Source organism: Anomaloglossus baeobatrachus, chromosome 4, assembly GCF_048569485.1.
Source record: "Anomaloglossus baeobatrachus isolate aAnoBae1 chromosome 4, aAnoBae1.hap1, whole genome shotgun sequence".
NCBI classification, from domain to species: Eukaryota; Metazoa; Chordata; class Amphibia; order Anura; family Aromobatidae; genus Anomaloglossus; species Anomaloglossus baeobatrachus.
The window spans coordinates 346,972,634-346,994,087 of NC_134356.1; the positions used below are offsets into that span (position 1 = coordinate 346,972,634).

At 44.8% G+C, this 21,454-nt stretch overlaps 1 protein-coding gene across 1 annotated transcript in view; it reads left to right on the forward strand.

Moving 5' to 3' along the window:
- MAPK12 (mitogen-activated protein kinase 12) overlaps positions 1-21,454 on the forward strand; it is a 159,945-nt gene that overhangs the window by 100,319 nt on the left and 38,172 nt on the right. The window contains exons 6-7 of the mRNA XM_075345089.1: positions 9,588-9,635; positions 12,953-13,067. Coding sequence (XP_075201204.1) covers positions 9,588-9,635; positions 12,953-13,067 — 163 coding nt within the window. The remainder of the gene's footprint in view (positions 1-9,587; positions 9,636-12,952; positions 13,068-21,454) is intronic.

Below are 21,454 nucleotides of genomic sequence, written 5' to 3' on the forward strand. Positions count from 1 at the left end.
GTCACATCGCAATAAAGTGTAAATCCAGTCTTGCGTGTAGTCTGGTCACTGGGCCTTATAATATACTTACACTAATAGTTCTGTGGCAAGCTTTTATTTAATCACTTCATTACTGACACAATCACACCAGTGACACTAGATTGATACAGCTTACCTCCTCTCCCTTCCTGCGCCATGACCTCTGTAATTGAAAAAAAAAACAAAAAAAACTTCAGGTATTAATAGGTGTTTCTAAGGCCCTGTGCGCACTGGAAAATGGAATTTTCTCAAGAAAATTCCGCAGGCACTGAAAGATTACCGCACCCGCGGTAAAAAAAAAAACTCGGCAAACCGCACCCGAAAACCGCATGTGGTTTGCTGCGGCTTTACCGCGGTATTGTTCGCGGAATTGCCTCGTGCGGGTTGGTACATGTGCTTTATTGCATTCAATGCAATAAAGCACATTAGAAAAAAAAAAAATAATAATAATTTCCTTCTTAGATGGTAGATAGATAAAGAGACAGAAGAATAGATAGAGGGATAGATAGAGGACAGATCGCTGCATTTCCCACGGTCGGCAGTGAGTTCCCATTACCGGCCGTGGGAAATGACCGGTAATTACCTCTGCTGTCTCGCTGCGAGGCTGCATTCATTCAGCAGTGTCTGTGTCAGTCGCGGCTGGATGTAAAGCCTGCTTTACACGGTACGACCGATTGTGCGATTTCACAATCGATCGTACCCGCCCCCGTCCTTTTTGCGTCACGGGCAAATCGCTGCCCGTGTCGCACAAAGGTAGTAACCCCCGTCACACATACTTACCTCTCGTGCGACCTCGCTGTGGGCGGCGAACGTCCACTTCCTGGAGTGGGAGGGACGTTCGGCGTCACAGCGACGTCACACGGCCGCCGGCCAATAGAAGCGGAGGGGCGGAGATGAGCAGGATGTAAACATCCCGCCCACCTCCTTCCTTCCACATAGAGACGGCGGCGGCCGCGGGAGGCAGGTGAGCTGATCATCGTTCCCGTGGTGTCACACGGAGCGACGTGTGCTACCACGGAAACGATGGTCAACTAAAGTAACCGATATTATGGAACCTAACGAGCAGTACCGGACTCACGATTTGTGAGCGATACTGCGTCGCTAGGAGGTGTCACACAGGCCGGCATCGCCAGCGATGCCGGATGTGCGTCACAAAAACCGTGACCCCCGACGATCTATCGCACGATAGATTGCCTGGTGTAAAGCAGGCTTTAGCCTCGCAGGACGCCGGAGCTGTGGATTACGCCGGAGCTTTGTTTCGGGAGGGGTTAATAAAAGGGTGAACGAGGCTTATTTGTGTTTTATTTAAAATAAAGGATTTATCGGTGTGTGTGTTTTTTCACTTTACTTACGGGTTGATCATGTCAGCTATCACATAGACGCTGCCATGATCAAGCCTGGAGTTAATGGCGGTGATCCGCCACCATTAACCCCTTGTATTACCCTGACTGCCACTGCTACACGGCGGCAGGAAGAGCCGGGGACACGCCGGTATTGCCGCATAATGCATGCGACAGTCCCGGGGCAGCTGCGGCTGATATTTACGGCTGCGGGAGGGGGAGTGAGGCGGGGGACAATAACCCTGCCGCTCGCCCTCCCCAGCCTGAAAATACCGGGCCGCCGCTGTGTGTTTACCTCGGCTAGACGGTAAATATACAGCGGAGCCCACGTGTTTTTTTTTTTTTTTTCTATATTTCCGTTTGCTTTCTATGTGTGTTCTTCGTGTCTGTGTTCTATGTCTGTCATGTCTGTGTGTTTACTCTCTGCTTTGCTTCCTCTTCCTGTAATGACATCACTTCCCTGCAAAACCGCAGGCAAGCGATGTACATTACTGCAGGTAAACCGCGAAATACCGCAGGGAATAACGCAGGAAAATGCAGTGAACCGCACAGAATTTGCTGCCTGCGTTATTCCCTGCGGGATTTCACGATTACATTGGAGTCAATGGAGTGAAATCCCGCAGCGACGTGCGGAAAAGAATTGACATGCAATTGTTTTTGCTGCGGGAATCCCGCAGCAAAACATGCAGCTGTCAAATTCCTCCTAGTGCGCACAGAATTTTTTTTCCCATAGGTTTTGCTGGTGATTCACTGCAGAGATGTTATGAACATTTTCTGCAGCGAAACATGCAGCAAATCCGCGGCAAAATCCGGTAAGTGCGCACAGGGCCTAAAAGGTTGTTTTTTTTTTTTTTATTTTTGACCCACAAGAAAATGTAATTGACATTGTTTGTTCCCAAAGAAAAAAAATGTCTTTTTTTTTTTTTTTTTTTTTGTCAGTATTCTCAATAGGTAACATATTGAAACATGAGTACATTTCAATACATCTAGAACCTATACGGTTTTAATGAATTTGATGGGGAAAAATATTTACTCTAGACACTGTGTGCACTTTCTGACAGTAAGGGCTCATGTGCACGTTGCCGAATTTCATGCATTTACGCTGCATATTGCACCGCAGCTTAAATGCATGCGACCTGCGTCCCCAGCACAGTCTATGTAGATTGTGCATGAGACTTGCGCACATTGCGTTTGAGAGCGCAGCGATTTGGATGCCAAAATTTTGTTCCAAATCGCTGCGTTCTAAGAAGAAACATGTCAATTATTCCGTGCGCTTTGGATGCAGGTCCCGCTCTGTCTATGGGAGAAGCTGCATCCAGAGCGCATGAAATCTGCTTTTTTTTCCTGCAGAAACACTGCATTCATTATGCAGTGTTTCTGCAGTGATTTGACGCGCACATGTGCTGTCAAATCCCTGCAGACATTTCTGCAGGGACACGACGCAATGTGCGCATACAGCCTTAGAGGGTGGACCTACAGTGCCTACAAGTAGTATTCAACCCCCTGCAGATTTAGCAGGTTTGATAAGATGCAAATAAGCTAGAGCCTGCAAACTTCAAACAAGAGCAGGATTTATTAACAGATGCATAAATCTTACAAACAAACAAGTTATGTTGCTCAGTTAAATTTTAATAAATTTTCAACATAAGTGTGGGTCAATTATTATTCAACCCCTAGGTTTAATATTTTGTGGAATAACCCTTGTTTGCAATTACAGCTAATAATCGTCTTTTATAAGACCTGATCAGGCCGGCACAGGTCTCTGGAGTTATCTTGGCCCACTCCTCCATGCAGATCTTCTCCAAGTTATCTAGGTTCTTTGGGTGTCTCATGTGGACTTTAATCTTGAGCTCCTTCCACAAGTTTTCAATTGGGTTAAGGTCAGGAGACTGACTAGGCCACTGCAACACCTTGATTTTTTCCCTCTTGAACCAGGCCTTGGTTTTCTTGGCTGTGTGCTTTGGGTCGTTGTCTTGTTGGAAGATGAAATGACGACCCATCTTAAGATCCTTGACTTGATGGAGGAGCGGAGGTTCTTGGCCAAAATCTCCAGGTAGGCTGTGCTATCCATCTTCCCATGGATGCGGACCAGATGGCCAGGCCCCTTGGCTGAGAAATAGCCCCACAGCATGATGCTGCCACCACCATGCTTGACTGTAGGGATGGTATTCTTGGGGTCATATGCAGTGCCATCCAGTCTCCAAACGTCACGTGTGTGTGGTTGGCACCAAAGATCTCGATCTTGGTCTCATCAGACCAGAGAACCTTGAACCAGTCTGTCGGAGTCCTCCAAGTGATCATGAGAAAACTGTAGACGAGCCTTGACATGACGCTTTGAAAGTAAAGGTACCTTACGGGCTCGTCTGGAACGGAGACCATTGCGGTGGAGTACGTTACTTATGGTATTGACTGAAACCAATGTCCCCACTGCCATGAGATCTTCCCGGAGCTCCTTCCTTGTTGTCCTTGGGTTAGCCTTGACTCTTCGGACAAGCCTGGCCTCGGCACGGGTGGAAACTTTCAAAGGCTGTCCAGGCCGTGGAAGGCTAACAGTAGTTCCATAAGCCTTCCACTTCCGGATGATGCTCCCAACAGTGGAGACAGGTAGGCCCAACTCCTTGGAAAGGGTTTTGTACCCCTTGCCAGCCTTGTGACCCTCCACGATCTTGTCTCTGATGGCCTTGGAATGCTCCTTTGTCTTTCCCATGTTGACCAAGTATGAGTGCTGTTCACAAGTTTGGGGAGGGTCTTAATTAGAAAAGGCTGGAAAAAGAACTAATCCAAACATGTGAAGCTCATTGTTCTTTGTGCCTGAAATACTTCTTAATACTTTAGGGGAACCAAACAGAATTCTTGTGGTTTGAGGGGTTGAATAATAATTGACCCTCTGAATAAACTTTTCACAATTTAAAAAAAAAAAAATAAAAAAAGAAATAACATTCTTTTTTGCTGCAGTGCATTTCACACTTCCAGGCTGATCTACAGTCCAAATGTCACAATGCCAAGTTAATTCCGAATGTGTAAACCTGCTAAATCTGCAGGGGGTTGAATACTACTTGTAGGCACTGTATCTAAACCAGTAAAAAAAAAAGTAGTTAAGGAAAAAAGACACACCAGACCATAAGACGCACCCTGGTTTTAGAGGAGGAAAATAGGAAAATAAAATTTTAAGCAAAAAATGTGGTCATGACACTGTTATGGGGCGAGGATCTGCTGCTGACACGGTTATGGGGGTAATGTCCCCAAATTCTCTACTAAGGTACCCCATCCTGGTAATGATCCTCCTGCCTTATATATGACCCCCATCCTTGTATACATGTCCCTCATCCTGGTATAGCCCCCATCCTGCTGTAGAGCCCCCCCATCCTGCTATAGAGCCCCCTATCCTGCTATAGAGCCCCCGTCCTGCTATATACCCTATGCTATATATATATCCTGGTATATGGTCCGTGTGAAAAGAGACGGAAGGCACTCACCAAATATGCGGTAAAATAAGCTGTTTTATTCGACCAGCAGTTCAGGGGGAAAGGCGTGAGGGAGGTGGGAACACACAATCCGTCGGACGACGGCCGTTTCACTTCTTTACAACCGACGTTTCCACGAATCCATCTATAATGAACTCGTGGAAGCGTCTGTTGTAAAGACGCGAAACGGCCGTCGTCCGACGTATTGTGTGTTCTCCCCTCCCTCACGCCTTTCCCCCTGACCTGATGGTCGAATAAAACAGCTTTTTTACCGCATATTTGGTGAGTGCCTTCCGTCTCTTTTTTTCACATGGACTGTATGGATTGTTGTCTTTTGGAATGAGCACCGTGGCCAGAATGCAAGGAATTTTACAAGCCATATAATGTGTGTATAAACCTGAAATAGGAAGATTGAGCGCTTGGCTCTCTGAATGGTGCCAGTGTTTCCCCCTTTCTCTGCTTTGTCTTGATTACTATAGGTATATGGCCTGCATCCTGTGACACAAAAAATAAACGTTTATAATCACTTTTCCTCGCTCCAGCAGCATCGCTTGTCTGTCTGCCAGCAACAGCACCGCTGACCTGTGTGACGCCAGTCACTATTCCCTGCAGCATCGCGATGTCCTCCTGTTTGCCTGCCCGCTGACCTGTATGGAGCCGTGCGCAGAGCGATGACGTCATCGCTGTGCGCACCACTCTCCACACACATCAGCGGGCCGGCAGACAGGAGGACATCGCGATGCTGCAGGGAACGGTGACCAGTAAGTATACCGTACTTATTCACTGCCCCCCGCGCTGATGATGATGCACGGGGGGCAGTGAATATAGCCACACATGATCACTGCAGGCTGTAGTTGCCAGGGGTGATCACGCGGGCTTGCTGCTAATTATGCATGCATCCCCCGCCCATCATCCCGCCCACCTGTCAGCGCCGGCTTCAGGGCTGAGAGATGATGGGCAGGAGGATGCATACATATGAAATGAGCGTGCCCACGTGGTCACAGTAGGCGCTTCTACAGCCTGCTAATGCCGCCGATGACCCGCTCCACCGCAGCACCCTCATTCCCCGCAGCCATGCCTTATATTCAGACTATAAAACGACCCCCCACTTTACCCCAACGTTTGGGGGGGAAAAAGTGCGTCTTGTAGTCCGAAAAATGCAGTAGGTGGATGTACTTATTAAATCTAAATTTAAGCAGAAGCTGCACTCTTTTGCATACGTTTTTATTACATGACGCATGTCGCTTGTACATGTGAGGCTAGCCTTTTAACAGACTATTCTGCTCTATAGACATCCTTTAATTAAAATGGCTTTCTATCTAAAAGGACAGCACTGCCATAAGAACTGCATTTCCATATTTTTTTTTTTTTTCATTGTAGATCTACATATCTACCTTCCCATGTAATTACAGTTCTGGCCGAAGGTATTGGCATCCTTGACATTTTTTCAGTAAATGAAGTATTGTTACCAGAAAATGATTGCAATTATACATGATTTGCTATTCACATGTTTTTTCCCTTTGTATATATTGGAACAACACAAAAACAGGAAAAAATGTGGACATGATTTCGCACAAAACTGTAAAAATGGGCCAGACAAAATTTGTTAGCACCTTTCCAAAATTCTGGATCAGTAACTTTGTTTGAAGCATATGATGTTCATTAAAACTCATCTGTGGCAAGTAACAAGTATGGGCAATATGAAAATCACACCTGAAAGCAGATAAAAAGGGGAGCAGTTGACTCGGTCTTTGCCTTGTGTGTCTGTGTGCCACACTAAGCATGGAGAACCAAAAGAGGAGAAGAGAACTGTCTGAGGAATTGAGAACCAAAATTGTTCAAATATCTCAACAATCTCAAGGTTACAAGTCCATTTGCAGAGATCTTGATGTTTCTTTGTCCACGGAGCACAACATAATGAAGAAGTTTACAACCCACAGTACTGTATCTAATCTCCCTGGATGTGGACAGCTAAAATGCTAGACTACAGTAAATCCTTCTGCAAAAGTGTCTTGTAGACAGATGAGAGCAACATAGAGCTTTTTGGTAAAGCAAATCAATATACTGTTTACCGTAAACAGAATGAGGCCTACATAGAAAATAAAACAATACCTACAGTAAAATATGGTGGCGGCTCATAGGTGTTTTGCGGTTGTTTTTACTGCCTCTGGCACTGTTCCTTGACTGTGTGCAAGAAATCATGAAATCTGAAAATTACCAAAGTATTTTTGATTGCAATTTAGTGTCCTGTGTCAGAAACCTGGGTTTGCGTCTTGGGTCATGGGTATTCCAGCAGGACAATGACCCCCAAACATACTTCAAGAAACACCACATATGGATAGAAACAAAGCACTGGAGAGTTCTAAAGTAGCAGCAGTGAGTTGAGATCTAAATCCCATTTAAAACCCGTGGAGAGATCTTATAATTGCCGTTGGGAGAAGGCACTCTTCAAATATGAGAGACCTGGAGCAGTTTGCGAAAGAGTGGTCCACATTTCCAGTTAAGCTTGTTGATGGATTTAGGAATCGATTGATTGCAGTCATTTATTCCAAAGGGTGTGCAACCAGATATTAACCCCTTCACGACCGAGGACGTCCTAAATCATGAAGGGGTGAGTATCGCCAGTTGCTCCGGTGGGCCTGCAGCGATCCCTGCACCTCAGCTGATTTGAACAGCTGACATGTGCCTTGAAGGCGCAGATGGATCCGCGATCCACCCACGCCTGTTAACCCCTTAAATCACACTGTCAAAATGTGACAGCGCGATTTAGGAGCCCGGAGCGAGTAACGCGCATTCACCTGCTGCCATCGGAGTCCATGTGACGTGATCACGGGGAGTCGATGGTAGCACAGGGTCATGCGATGACTCCTGTGCTATCATGACTCACTTCCTGTAACTGACAGCAGAGCTGTTACAGAAAACAAGCATTTCCTTCAGATCTGAACTATGCAGCTCTGATCTACAGAAATGAATGAGCGATCAGACAGCTGATCCTTATAAAATCCTTATAAAAAAAGATACGTTTTAACAAATTTTAAAAAAATCTAAAAGTTCAAATCAACCCCTATTCACCCAACTGAAAATTAAAGGGTTAAAAAACAAAAAAATACACACACATTTGGTATCGCCGATTTCAGAAATGCCTGATCTACTAAAATTAAAATCAATTAACCTGATCGGTACACTGCGAAGTGGTAAATAAAATTCCAAATGCCAAAATTATGTTTTTAGGTCCTCACAAATTTTGCGCAAAATGCAATAACAGGTAATCAAATCGTAGCATCTGCGCAAAAGTGGTACCGTTAAAAACGTCAGCTCAAGATACAAAAATAAGCAGTCATAGATCCCGAAAAATGAGACCGCTACGGGTTGTGGAATATGCTGCAAGAAGTGTGTCAGATTTTGGGGGGGGGACAAACTTCTGAATTTTTTTAACCCTTTAGATAAAATTAAACTTTTACATCTTTGGTGTCTGTGAACTCACACCGACCTGAGGCATCACACCCACACATCAGTTTTACCATATAGAGAACAAAGTTAATAAAATATCCCAAAAACTATCATGCAATCACACTTTTTTTTTCAATTTTTCCGCACTTGGAATTTGTTTACCTTTTTCCAGTACACTATATGGTAAAACTTATGGTTTAATTGAAAAGTACAACTCGTCCCGCAAAAAACAAGCCCTCATATGGCAAGATTGACAGAAAAATGAAAAAAGTTACAGCTCTTGGAAGAAAGGGAGCAAAAAAAAAAACAAAACAAAAAAACGGTAAATCGCCCGGTGGTTAAGGTGTTAAGATGAGAGTGCTAATTATTTTGTCTGCACCATTTTAGGGGTTGTGTGAAGTTATGTCCAATTTGCCCTATGGGTCACAAGAGACCGTAAACAAATTTGTGCATGGAGGCAGGCTAAAGACCACTAGGCGGAACCAGGAGTGAGGGCTTGTTGACTGAGCTGTTCCAGGGGACAGCGGGACCCGGAGTATTGTTTACCAAGTTGCCTGTGTGAACTCATTGACTATTGGACTGTAACCGGTGCTTGAGTGAGTAACTTGCATTCCCCTTCCCGACCCTCCTGCCTGCCCTGCGGCCCACACAGCGCTCCCCAGCATCATCCTCCCAAGTCCTGTGGAGGGAATCATCACCAGGCTGCCCCAACACCATCATCCCCGGCACTCCCATATGGCAGCGGCAGCGTATTTTTTTTTTTTTTTATTATTTTTTTTGTTCCAATACGCTCGAAGGGAATAGACCTGTATAAGATAACGTGTAATTGTAATAATTCTCTGGAACAAATACAAGGGTACTAACACTTTCGGTCATGAATGTAACTCATGAGTGATTTGAAGTTCTGGTGTTCAGTGAAAGAGATAAGCATATGTCTCTGGATTTGAAAGTCTTCTTCATCAGCAGATCCAGTGCTGCTCTTTGCATGTTTTTTTGTTGTTTTTTGTTTTCTTGTCACATCAACAGTGCACATGAGACCTGCAGCCAATAACTGGGCTCAGCAGCTCTGTCATTGTAGACTGCACACGTCATTGAGCCCAGTGATTTTTGGCTGTAACTATTGTGCACTATTGATGTGACTTCACCGCTGCAGCCTGTCAACAAAGACTGGCAGAAAGGCATGCAACCCTGTGGAACAGTATCATTTGAACTGGACAACCCATTTAAATAGGCAGACCTACACTGTAGTTTTATAGTAACGCTATTTGAATTTTAACACATTCTAAACTTTTTTTTTTTTTAATTTCCTACCAAGGATCTAAAGCCTGGCAATTTAGCTGTAAATGAAGACTGTGAATTGAAGGTAAGGTCCTTTCCAAATTTCTTTGGACAAGTGGAATTCAACTGCTTGAAAACAACCTGTGTCCTGCTTGAACTGCCCTAACAATTGAAAGCTTTCGCTGTACAAAACTTACCCCACTATGACTCAATCACTGCGTGTAGGAATGAGTAATGGGACTTCCAGGCTTTCTTTCAGCCTTGGCAACATTTGAAGAGATTTAGGACTTGTTCAGTGCTATCCATGGAAGAAATAAGAAAAAAAAAAAAACTACAGCACTCGGACCAATGTTATTCTTTAGGGTAATTTTCTGTTGCTGTAATATTAAGACATTAACTGTAACTTGTATACGGTATATATTCTGTATGTAACCCCTTCTCATGTACAGCACCATGGAATTAATGGTGCTCTATAAATAAATAATAATAATAAAAATTAATAACATTGGAGTAAAGTACGGTACTTAACATCAACAGGTCCACCAGATTATAGTATTGTCAGAACCATAAGATCATCAAAATTAAACATGACCCGGCCCATGCTTTTGTTCTGGTGCACATTGCCTTCAACCTCTCCCTTTCTCTGTCATGTTATTTCTCCTATGACATTCGGCCACAGACTGGACGCCATAGCAAAGTGTCATTTTTACTATTTACAGCAAAACGCTAGTATTGCTGAAAATGGTAAAAGCAATCAAATGATTTCTGGTTCAATTTCCCGAAGAAAAGGAATATAACATTAAATATACATATTTAGTATTTGTCTGTAAAACTCTGATCTATACCAAAATATAAAATAGTTTAATCTCTACAGTGTCATAACAAAAATCAAACCAACCGCTACACCTCCCACAAAACCTAGATCAAGCCTCGACCAAAACAGTTTACCAGCTCGCCGTGTTAAAAAACAAGCCTTTACACAGCTCAATTGATAGAAAAATAAAAACGTATTGTTTTTGAAAAATGATGGCTAAACCATTTTTTTTTCACCACTTAGGCTATGTCCATACAACAGCTCTTTCTGGCCAGAATCCACCTGAAAAAAAAACAGTGCAAAGGTTCCCCGCTCAGACACAGTCTGCTGTCTATACTTTACATTACAGAGCAAGTGGTGCTGTTGAAACCATTTAAGGAAAACTACCACCAGCATTTTCCTTAATGGGCCTTCACTTGTGAAAACTAGGCATTGCCTAAGAAATGCTAATATTTCTCATGGCCTAAAAAAGTATATAAAAAAAAACCAACAAAACTATATAAGCTTGGTATCATGGCAATCCTATTCATCTAGAGCAGGGGTGGGGAACCTCCCTATATGCAGCCCGCATTGTTTTTTTTTTTTTTTTTCTGCGTCTCTCAGGCAGATTTCCAGGGACCGCAATGCTGGGGCAACAGCCGTATTTTGCTGGCTGCCGGCCCCTTAAACCCTGCACGCAGCGTTCAATGCTGAATGCTCGCTGTGATTCCTACACCGGCTTACATCCACATGCTAGCCAGGGGCTGTGTGTCCCCCCCGGGGTCTCCCGGGGCTGTGTGTCCCCCCCGGGGTCTCCCGGGGCTGTGTGTCCCCCCCGGGGTCTCCCGGGGCTGTGTGTCCCCCCCGGGGTCTCCCGGGGCTGTGTGTCCCCCCCGGGGTCTCCCGGGGCTGTGTGTCCCCCCCGGGGTCTCCCGGGGCTGTGTGTGCCCCCCGGCGTCTCCCGGGGCTGTGTGTGCCCCCCGGCGTCTCCCGGGGCTGCCTCTGCCCCCCCCCCCCCCCAGTGATGTGTATTCCTCCAAGCCTTCTCCTGTAATGTATATGCCCCCATCGTCTCCTGTGATGTACGCATAGAAGTCCCAGCGTTTCCTGTGGGTGTGTGTGTGTGTGTATATATATATATATATATATATATATATATATATATATATATATATATATATATATATATATATATATATATATATATATATATATATATATATATATATATATATATATATATATATATATATATATATATATATATATATAATATATTCAGCCCCAGCTGACTCAAACCTGAAATAATTTAGCTGCACCAAAAAGAAGCTTTCGCCACCACAAGGAGTTAATTGTTTGACCAAACATATCAGGGTAATGTTGAAGTTGATAATTTTGTGCAGGCCCCGAGTTATGGTAGAAATCATCTATTGGCCCCCAGCAGAAAAAAGGTTCTTCACCCCTGATCTAGAGGATCATGTTGTCAGGTGATTTTTGCTGCAAAATTAACAGTAGTGGGGTTTTTTTGTTTTTTGTTTTTCTTCCTCACCATTTGTCTGGACTTGGATTTTTTGTTTTTTCTACAATCTGAAAAAGAGGAAGAATTAAAACTTGAAAACGGATTAAGTAAAGTTTAAGCAGCAACAAAAGTAGACGTCACCTGGTGGGCTTAACCCATCTGACAATCTACGTGTGAGAATGTATGGAGGATGCTGTCCGGTGGTGAGCTTCAGTCTCTGAAGTTCTGCTGTGGTGGCATGTGAAGTGTGTTGTCTGGCATTGTCACGCTGCAAGAAAATATTTCCCTTTTCCTTTTGGGCCCTTATTAGTTTCAAAGTTTGCATTGTTGTGATGTAACGCTCTGAATTGCTTGATTTCAATTTAATTCAACGTTTTGGATGTTTCACTCTGGTTGCTGAAACAGCATGACCAACTCTGTTATAAAAGTCAGACGTTTCCGCCTCACCATCTTTAAACTTACTGGCCCAATAACACACAATGCTCACATCAACACAAGCTCCATAAACTGCTTGCCTTCTCTGATGAATTTCCTTTGGGGTGACACCTTCTGCAGTCAAGATGTCAGTGACTGCACGTTGCTTAAATCGTATTGACTAACAGTCTGCGCAGGGTTCCAGTACCAGTGCTGCCATCTGCTGAGGAGTTACGAAGGTGGAGGCATTACTTTTCATTCAACCTTCGCACAATGTGTAAACCTGGAAGGCAGGGTGGTGACGGCACACAAATGGTGTAGGTGTATGTGCACTGACAATGCAGTGCTATCACTTATGCATAAAATGTAAGCATACCTCAACCTAGTCTACCACTTCATGAAATAGTATGTCAGGGGCTTGTAGCTTTTTTAGCACACTGTATCATTGTAAGGTGATTGTGCTGATACACCCATTGTGCCCATGTGAATCACTTTGTTACTGGTGCCTAGAAAGGTTATATGTGAAAAATTCTAACTATGCCTAATGAGTTAGCTAACACAACGTACATCACGCATGTTATCTATTCTCTCTTAAAACTGCACTGTTTGGATTTCCTTCCCACACAGCACATTTTGGATGATTTCCTGATAAATTATCATTCACATATGTTCACAGATTCTGGATTTTGGACTGGCAAGACATACAGACAGTGAAATGACAGGTTATGTGGTGACCAGATGGTACCGAGCTCCGGAGGTCATTCTGAATTGGATGCACTACACACAGACAGGTAAAGACATGTTTTAATGCAGACTTGTTCAGATACATTTTGTTGTGTAATTCAACATTGGATAAAAGAATGAGATTTTATTAATCAAGTTAACATACGGCAGTATCTTTCCACATAGAAAGTGATTTGCGTGAGCATTCTTACATTCTCAATATGCCAATTACTATTGAGTGTTTGCTGCAAATATTTCAGTAAATACTTAAAGTGAACCTGTCTGGGCAATGTGCACCCAGAACCATGAGCTGTTCTGGGTGCATATTGCTAATCCCTCCCTAACTGTCCCTGTATCTACTAGCATTGATAAAGAGATCATTAGAAAAAGTATTTTCTAGAAGATCCTTTATGATTTACAAATGAACACTTAGACTAGCCGCAAGGGCTTTATGTCCTCTGACTAGTCTGCCATCCAAGCATGTTAGCATGCCCCTGTGGGCGTGCTAACATGTTATTTAATGCCCATTGTCCAGAGTCATCAGCGGTAAGGCATGTACCTGTGTCAGTTGTCACCGCTTCAGAACGCTGGGTTTTGGGTCAATGCACATGATCAGAAGTCCCAGCACTTCCGGTCATGCGCACTATGAAGCCGGGTGTATGCGTCCCGGCTTCAAAGAGGTCTAGACCAGAGATGCTGGGACTTCTGATAATGCGCACTGACCCTAAACCCGGCGTTCTGAAGCAGTGACAACTGACACAGGAATGTGCCTTACCGCTGATGACGCTGGGTAGTGGGCATTTAAGTGCACTTGAGCACGCCCCTAGGAGGGCGTGCTAACATACTAGGAGGGCAGTCTAGTCAGAGGACATAAAGCCCTTGCGACTAGTCCCTGTGCTCATTAGCATATCATAAAGGATCTTTAGAAATACTTTTTCTAAACTTCCCTTTATTTATGCTACTATAGCCTGGGACAGTTGGACAGAGATTAGAAATATGACACCTGACAGGGTCACTAACTGGTGTGCACCATATATTTCTCCATTGAAGGAATGCGCCAAATTCATGAAGTGGCCTGTACCTCTGAATGAGCAAGCCCGTTCGTGAAGTCTGCTGTGCTATTAACGAATCAGTGTCTTAGTTTGTTGGCAAGCATTAATATATATGGTTGTACCTTGACTTTTTTTTCTGCATGATCTGAGAGTCTACCTCTTTAAGCAGTTGTATAGTTTGTTGGAAAATATTTTTTTATATATATTGTTAGTACATTTTTAATTGATTGCTAAGTATCCGTCATTTTGGACAAGCATATATGTAAAAATGAAAATGGCTACAAAGCGCAAATCATAATGACCAATCTTTACCACTAAGATGAAGTACAATGTGTCACAAAATAAACAATCTCCGAATCACTGGGGAGCGATCCAGAGTTATTACCTCATAAAGTGACGATGGTCAGAATTGTAACATTTGGCTTTTCAGAAAGGTGAAAACAAGCTGGAGGGTGAAGTGGGTTAAACTTGTATGTAAAAATCACAAAAAGTACATTAAAATTACTGTATCACTCAAAAAGATAGGTTAAAATAGAAGCTCCAATTGGCTCAATCCCCAATGATGCAGAAGAGAGGTCAGCAAAATACTGTTCAACATCCACACTCGCATCTACCATAGTGAAGAAGATGGATATAGCCACGTTCTGTTTAACAGCCTCTTTCATGCCATTAGATCTTATGAACTGGTGGTAACTGTCATGCCATATGTCACTTGGATTAGTAAAAGTGGTCAGTATCTGTTTTCAATAAAAAAAAAAAAAAAAAAAAAAAATCCTATAAAATTTCTTTCTGCAACATTCAGTAAAAGTCCATTTACACTGCGCTTTTATCGCAAGTGAGCTGGCAGTCTAAGCAAGCTGCCAGTCACTCGATAAACTAGCAAAGCACTTGTTCGTCAGGGGAAATGATCTTTTGGGCTACACAGAAGATCGTTACTCCTGGCAATGTATCCTTTGGAATCTCTGTGCCAAGAAAATGGCAGCCATTGTACAACTAAACTGTCTATTTCAGCTCATGCTGTGCTTATCTGAAGAGGGGTTGCCCTGTGTAAACTGGGTATTAACCCCTTCACGACCGGCCGATTTTTCGCTTTCCGTTTCTTTTTCTGAGACGTAACTTTTTTTTATTTTTTAGTCAATATGGTCATGTGAGGGCTCACTTTTTGCGGAACGAGCTGTACTTTTAAATGAAACTATCAGTTTTACCATATAGTGTACTGGAAAATGGCAAAAAAATTCCAAATGCAGAAAAATTTGCAAAAAAAGTGCGATAGCACTATGGTTTTTGAGATATTTTATTCACTGTGTTCACTATATGGTAAAACTGATGTGTGGGTGTGATGCCTCAGGTCAGTGCAAGTTCGTAGACACCAAACATGTATAGGTTTACTTTTATATAAGGGGTTAAAAAAAACCCGGAAGTTTGTCCGAAAAAAGTGGCGCACGTTTTACGCCATATTCCGTGACCTGTAGCGTTCTCATTTTTTGGGATCTATGTCTCAGTGACTGCTTATTTTTTGCGTCTCGAGCTGACGTTTTTAACGGTACGATTTTTGCGCAGATGCTATGTTTTGATCGCCTCTTAGTACATTTTGCACAAAAGTTGTGGCGACAAAAAAACGTTGTTTTGGCGTTTGGAATTTTTTTTACTGCTACGCCGTATACTGATCAGATTAATTTTTATATTTTGATATATCGGGCGATACCAAATGTGTGTGTATTTTTTATATTTTTTTAACCCTTTAATTTTCAATGGGGCGAATGGGGGGTGATTTGAACTTTTTAGGTTTGTTTTTTTTTTTTTTTTTTTAATTTTTTAAAACTTTTTTTTATTTTACTAGTCCCCTTAGGGGGCTATTGCGATCAGCAGTCCGATCGCTCTGCACTATCTGCTGATCACAGCTACCTAGCTGTAAACAGCAGATACGCTCACTGTCTTTTTCACTGTGCAGCGGGCACAGCGAAAGTGAAAGCAAGTCATGTGTAGTACAGGAGTCATCACATGACCCTGTGCGACCATGACAACTATTGGAAGTCACGTGATCGCGTCACGTGACTTCCGGTATCGGGCGGTAAGTAAAAGTTTACCGCAATCGCGCTTATAATGGCCCTGTCACATATTGAGAGCGCCATATAAGGGGTTAAACGGCACAAGCAGATAACGATTCTGCTCGTGCCTAGCAGGCACACATCTCAGCTGTGAAAATCAGCTGAGATGTGCGCCGATCGCAGCATGCTGCTGCCAGCAGACCGCGGGCAGTAACGTTATGACCGTTAGGACGTAATTTTACTGCCCGCGGTCGTTAAGGGGTTAAACTACCAGTAACTTGCCAGCATGCCGGCGCATCGCACAGTGTAAATGCACGCGAAGATATACAAAGCGCTTTGGACTGTACTGACGAATTTACCATCTTTTCAATTAACACTTATTAGTCTACTTTAGGTTATTTTCTTTTGTACCATAGAAACATTTGTGCTGCCATTTCTGACAAAACAATATTCTTCGGTGATCCCTTTGATACAGCTGACTGCTCACTAAACTCAGAAGCACATTCAATATAAGCAATTATGATACCTCTGTCAAAAGTGTGTATTTCTGAGTTCAGGTTGGTACTGGGGAAATAATAGATGCTGTGTAGAATGATAATTTACATAAATCCCAGCATGTATGATGAATAAAGACAATACATGAGTATAGCGACATAATGACAGCCTACTGCATTAGAGTCATTGTTACTGGATTTTAAGGTGGAAATATTATGTAAGCCAACAAAAGCTACTTAACTGGTGGGACTGAAGTGACTATAGATATGGATTGTGTTGAGATTCGATGGATAAACTATGACTTGGCTTATTATATAACCATGAGGGTATAACCAACAGGTGGCCTACCTCTTAAAAGCAATATTCCGGTACGTGAGAAGAGTTGCTACATAAATATGCATCAGAGTGGGGTTTCTCGGTCCCCGCAGTGAATTGCACAATATGTCTATTGCTGCGGCAACCTTGTTCTGTACACTCAGCACAACTCCGGCAGCAGGTACATTATTATCTCCATTATACAGAGAAACACAATAGCGCTGTCGTTGAGGAACAAGCATACAAACACTTCTGATTTCACTCCCACAAGAAGAGGTTTTAGTACATTGAAATACAGAAAAATAGCGCTTTATCTTATGCACTGAAATAAAACCCATGATGCCACAGCCCCTTGTTGTGCAGGTTAGAACCAGCAGGTGTACCGTACAATAGTAAATGCTGCTTGGCTGATTAAATTACTATTTCAGATGTAACGTTTAGTGGCTACAAACCTTTAAAAAGGTATTCCATGCTGCAATATTTTTGGGATATGCCATCACCTTATAACAGATTAGCTTGAGACCTCTGGGATCCCTCACTGAACTTGAGAATGAGTTTGGAGATTGCAAAGTTTGTCTCTCTCATGAATTATAAAAAGGTTGTATATGCTCATGATGTGCTATCATATATTATGAAATGAGAATTCCTTTCTCGCCTTTTCATTGGGGGACACAGACAGTGGGTATTATGATGTCACCAGGGAGGCGTGACACTAGATTTGCAAAAGTTTTAGCTCCTCCCCCCACAGCATATACCCTAGCTAGGCAGGAAACCAGACCAGTTTTTTCTAGTGTCAGCAGAGAGGCTGACATGTCTGGCCTGAGCTCTACCAGGTGCCTTAGGCCAGCTTATTTTATTTTTATTTTTTATTTTATTTTTTCTTAATCATTCTATTTTTGATTATGGGGCAATACCGGGGAGCCTCGCCACCCTCGTTCCCCCCGCGTACGGGCAGAGGAAACCTGGCGTGCACAAGCAGTCAGTCTTCCCTCGCGCCCAAGTGGGTCGGGTCTGCGTACCCCTCCAGGCTCCCTGGAAGCACCTCGCACCAAGGTAGCTCCAGAGGGCTATGGAGAGCCGAGGACCTGCTTCAGCCTTGAGCCGAAGATGCGTCCCCGAGATCCCCGCATCACCGGACAGACTCGTCTTCAGACGGAGCCAGGAGCAGGTAGGGAGACGACGAGTCATCTGTCCCCTGCATCCAAACCGCCGCCTGAAAAGGCGCCGGTGGGGCGATGCAGGCCGTGATCCCGGGGAGCCTCATTAATTTAGCCCCTGGCGTCGGCCTGCATTCTAGCTACGCCCCCTCTCACTGCTCTGGAGGCCGCTCCCTCAGTCGCAGCGGCTCTCCTTCTGATTGGTCCCAGGGCTGGGACTAACGTGATGGCCAATCAGCCTCCGGGGGCCGTCTCACTCCTCCATGCTACCAGGAACGCTGGACGCCATTTTCCACGTGGGGAGCAGACACGAGTGAGATCGCCTCCTTGGCTCTGCACTTCTGCAGCACTATATACCGCTCTGCTCAGCGGTATATCGCTGTCTCTCTAGCTGTGTGTGCCTGCTGGCTAGCGGTGTATATCAGCTATTAGTGGTATATACTGGCTCTGCCTGCAGGTATATGCCGGCTGTTTGACAGTATATGCCATTTTGCTACGGTATATACCGGCTGTGCATAGCAGTCACTTTTATAAAACTGCTAGTGGCTCCTCACTCATATAACTCTATCCCTATAGGGCTGTAGGACTCTATTGCTGACATGTGTAACCGCAAGGGTGATAAACCTTCCCAGGCATCCTCTACGGACCTGTACTATGCCTGTACCACCTGTGGACGCTCGTTTTCTAATGGCCGAAGCTATCCACTATGCCGGGGCTGTGATGATGCCCCTACTACCGTGTCACAACAGATCCCGTTGCCGGACCAGGATGCCGTGCAGTCTTTGGATTCTGCTCCGGCCACCGGCTAGGCAGCACCCCCGTCTGATGACGTAATGCCTGCATGGGCTCTTCTAATGTCTAAAAGGTTAGATGACCTTGCCGCTCAGATATCCCAGCCGTCCTCAGGCTCCCACAGCCTTCCCCCGGCCCAGCTCCCTCAGAGGAGCCCGCCTGCTTCGTCTGGTCCCTCTTCCCCAGAACGTAGAAAGGCTGTTTCCAAAAGGCACCATTGCGACCTCTACGCCTCATCCGACTCGGACTATAGTCAGTCTGACCGAGGTTCCGTGACCTTTAGTAGTCACGATTCTCAAGACTCTGACTCTGATTCAGATGTCCTTTCTGAGTCTCTGCATATAGAAGACACACTAATTTCGGTTGTCAATCACTCTCTGTCGATCTCTGATCAGCCTCCTGACCCGACTTCTCAGTCGGCAATCAAGCGGGCCAAGAAGCCTCCTAAATCCTTTGCTCAGGATCCGTTTTTTCGGCAAATTATATCTAAACGGTGGGATCACCCTGATAGAAGGTTTAATAAAAAACCTTTCTCTTCATTCGCTTATCCCTTTCCCTCTGAAATGGTTAAGACCTGGTCAGTACCCCCCGTTGTGGATTCGCCAGTATCCAGACTGGCTAAACACACAATCATGTCTGTTTCAGACAACGCGTCTCTCAAGGACTCGTCCGACCGCGCAGTTGATGCTTGAAATCTATTTTCCAGGCTTCGGGCTCCTCTCTTCGCCCCCTGTTTGCCTTAATATGGGCCGCGAGAGCTATGGGGGTGTGGAGCAAGAACCTACGCAGGATGCTTCGCTCTTGTAATATTCCCCCGGTGGCTTTTGAGATCCTTGATTTGTTCTCTCTAGCCTCTAATTATTTTCTTCACGGCTCCCTAGATGCAGCTAGTTTGTCAGCCCTATCGGCGGCCAATGCGGTCTTTGCCCGCAGAGTCCTTTGGCTAAAAATATGGAATGCGGACAGTGCCAAGAAATCCCTGTCCACACTCCCCTTCCATGGCCTGCGTCTGTTTGGAGAATCCTTGGACAAACTCATATCTGAGACGACGGGTGGTAAAAGTACCATTCTACCTCAAAAGCGGCCTGTATCCAGGAATTTTAAAAAATCTCCTTGGCGCAGGCAGTCTTTTCGGCCTGCCCCCCAAAAACCATCAGCCAAAGGACCGTCCCAACGCTCAGATCGAGGATCCGGTCCCTCAAGGGGCTCTTCTTGGCGTTCCCACTCCAAGCAACTTAAACCCAAAGGACCTCGCTCTGTACAGGCCCCCTCAGCATGATGCCAGGTATCCCTCAGATCCGACTCCTGTTGGAGGGTGGCTTCTGCTTTTTCGGGATATCTGGCTAGACCACATTCACGATGCTTGAGTTCGAGAAATCGTCACCTCAGGTTACAAGATTAATTTCCGTTCCCTGCCGGCCAACAGGTTTCTGCGTTCTCGTCTTCCCAAGTCCAAAACGCAAAGCCAGGCCTTATTTCAGGCCATAGCCTCTTTACAGAAAGCAAACGTTATCATTCCAGTGCCCCTGGAACAGCGCGGAAAAGGTTTCTATTCAAACCTTTTTGTCGTTCCCAAAAAAAGATGGCTCTGTCCGCCCTATCTTGGACCTCAAACGGCTGAACAAATTCATACGGATTCGGACTTTCCGAATGGAATCATTGAGAGCAGTGTTAGCCGCCATGGAACCTGGAGAATTCCTAGCTTCCATAGACATTAAAGATGCTTATTTACACATTCCCATATGTGTCTCTCATCAACGGTTCCTTCGTTATGCTGTAGGACACAGTCATTTCCAATTCAGGGCCCTCCCCTTTGGGCTGGCCACTGTGCCTCGGGTCTTCACAAAGGTCATGGCGGCCGTCATGTCCATTTTACACCCCAGAGGCGTGATGGTCGTTCCCTATTTTGGACGACCTTGTCAAAGGGAGCTCTCTTCAAGTTTGCTCAGAAAGCATGCAGATTTGCCTAGACACGCTGTCAAGGCTAGGGTGGCTTATCAACTTCAACAAGTCATCCCTCATTCCTCATCAGCGCATCACCTTTTTAGGTATGCTGATACACGGCTCAGTCCCGGGTTTTTCTTCCAGAAGACATGAGGTTTTCCCTGATCCAGGCCGCCCAATCCCTCCGCTCTCGCCGTCACACATCCCTTCAGAATGGAATGAGAGTGTTAGGCAAGATGGTGGCGGTCATAGAAGCCGTGTCCTTTGCCCAATTCCATCTGCGCCCTCTACAACTGGATCTTCTATCCTCCTGGGACAAGAATCCAGCTTCCCTAGACCGATCAGTCCGCCTATCTCTGGCTGCGCTCAGCTCCCTCGTCTGGCGGACTCAAGCCTCTTCCCTATCTCAAGGGAAGTCCTTCCGCCCGGTCCACTGGCAAGTAGTCACGACGGATGCCAACCTGATAGGCTGGGGGGCGGTGTTTCTCCACCACACTGTTCACGGACACTGGTCTCCTTCCGAGCGCTCCCTGCACATCAATGTTCTGGAGATCAGAGCCATATTTTTGGCCCTTCAGAATTTTCAACCCTTACTATTGGGCCTCCCTGTTCGGATCCAGTCAGACAATGCCACGGCCGTGGCTTACATCAA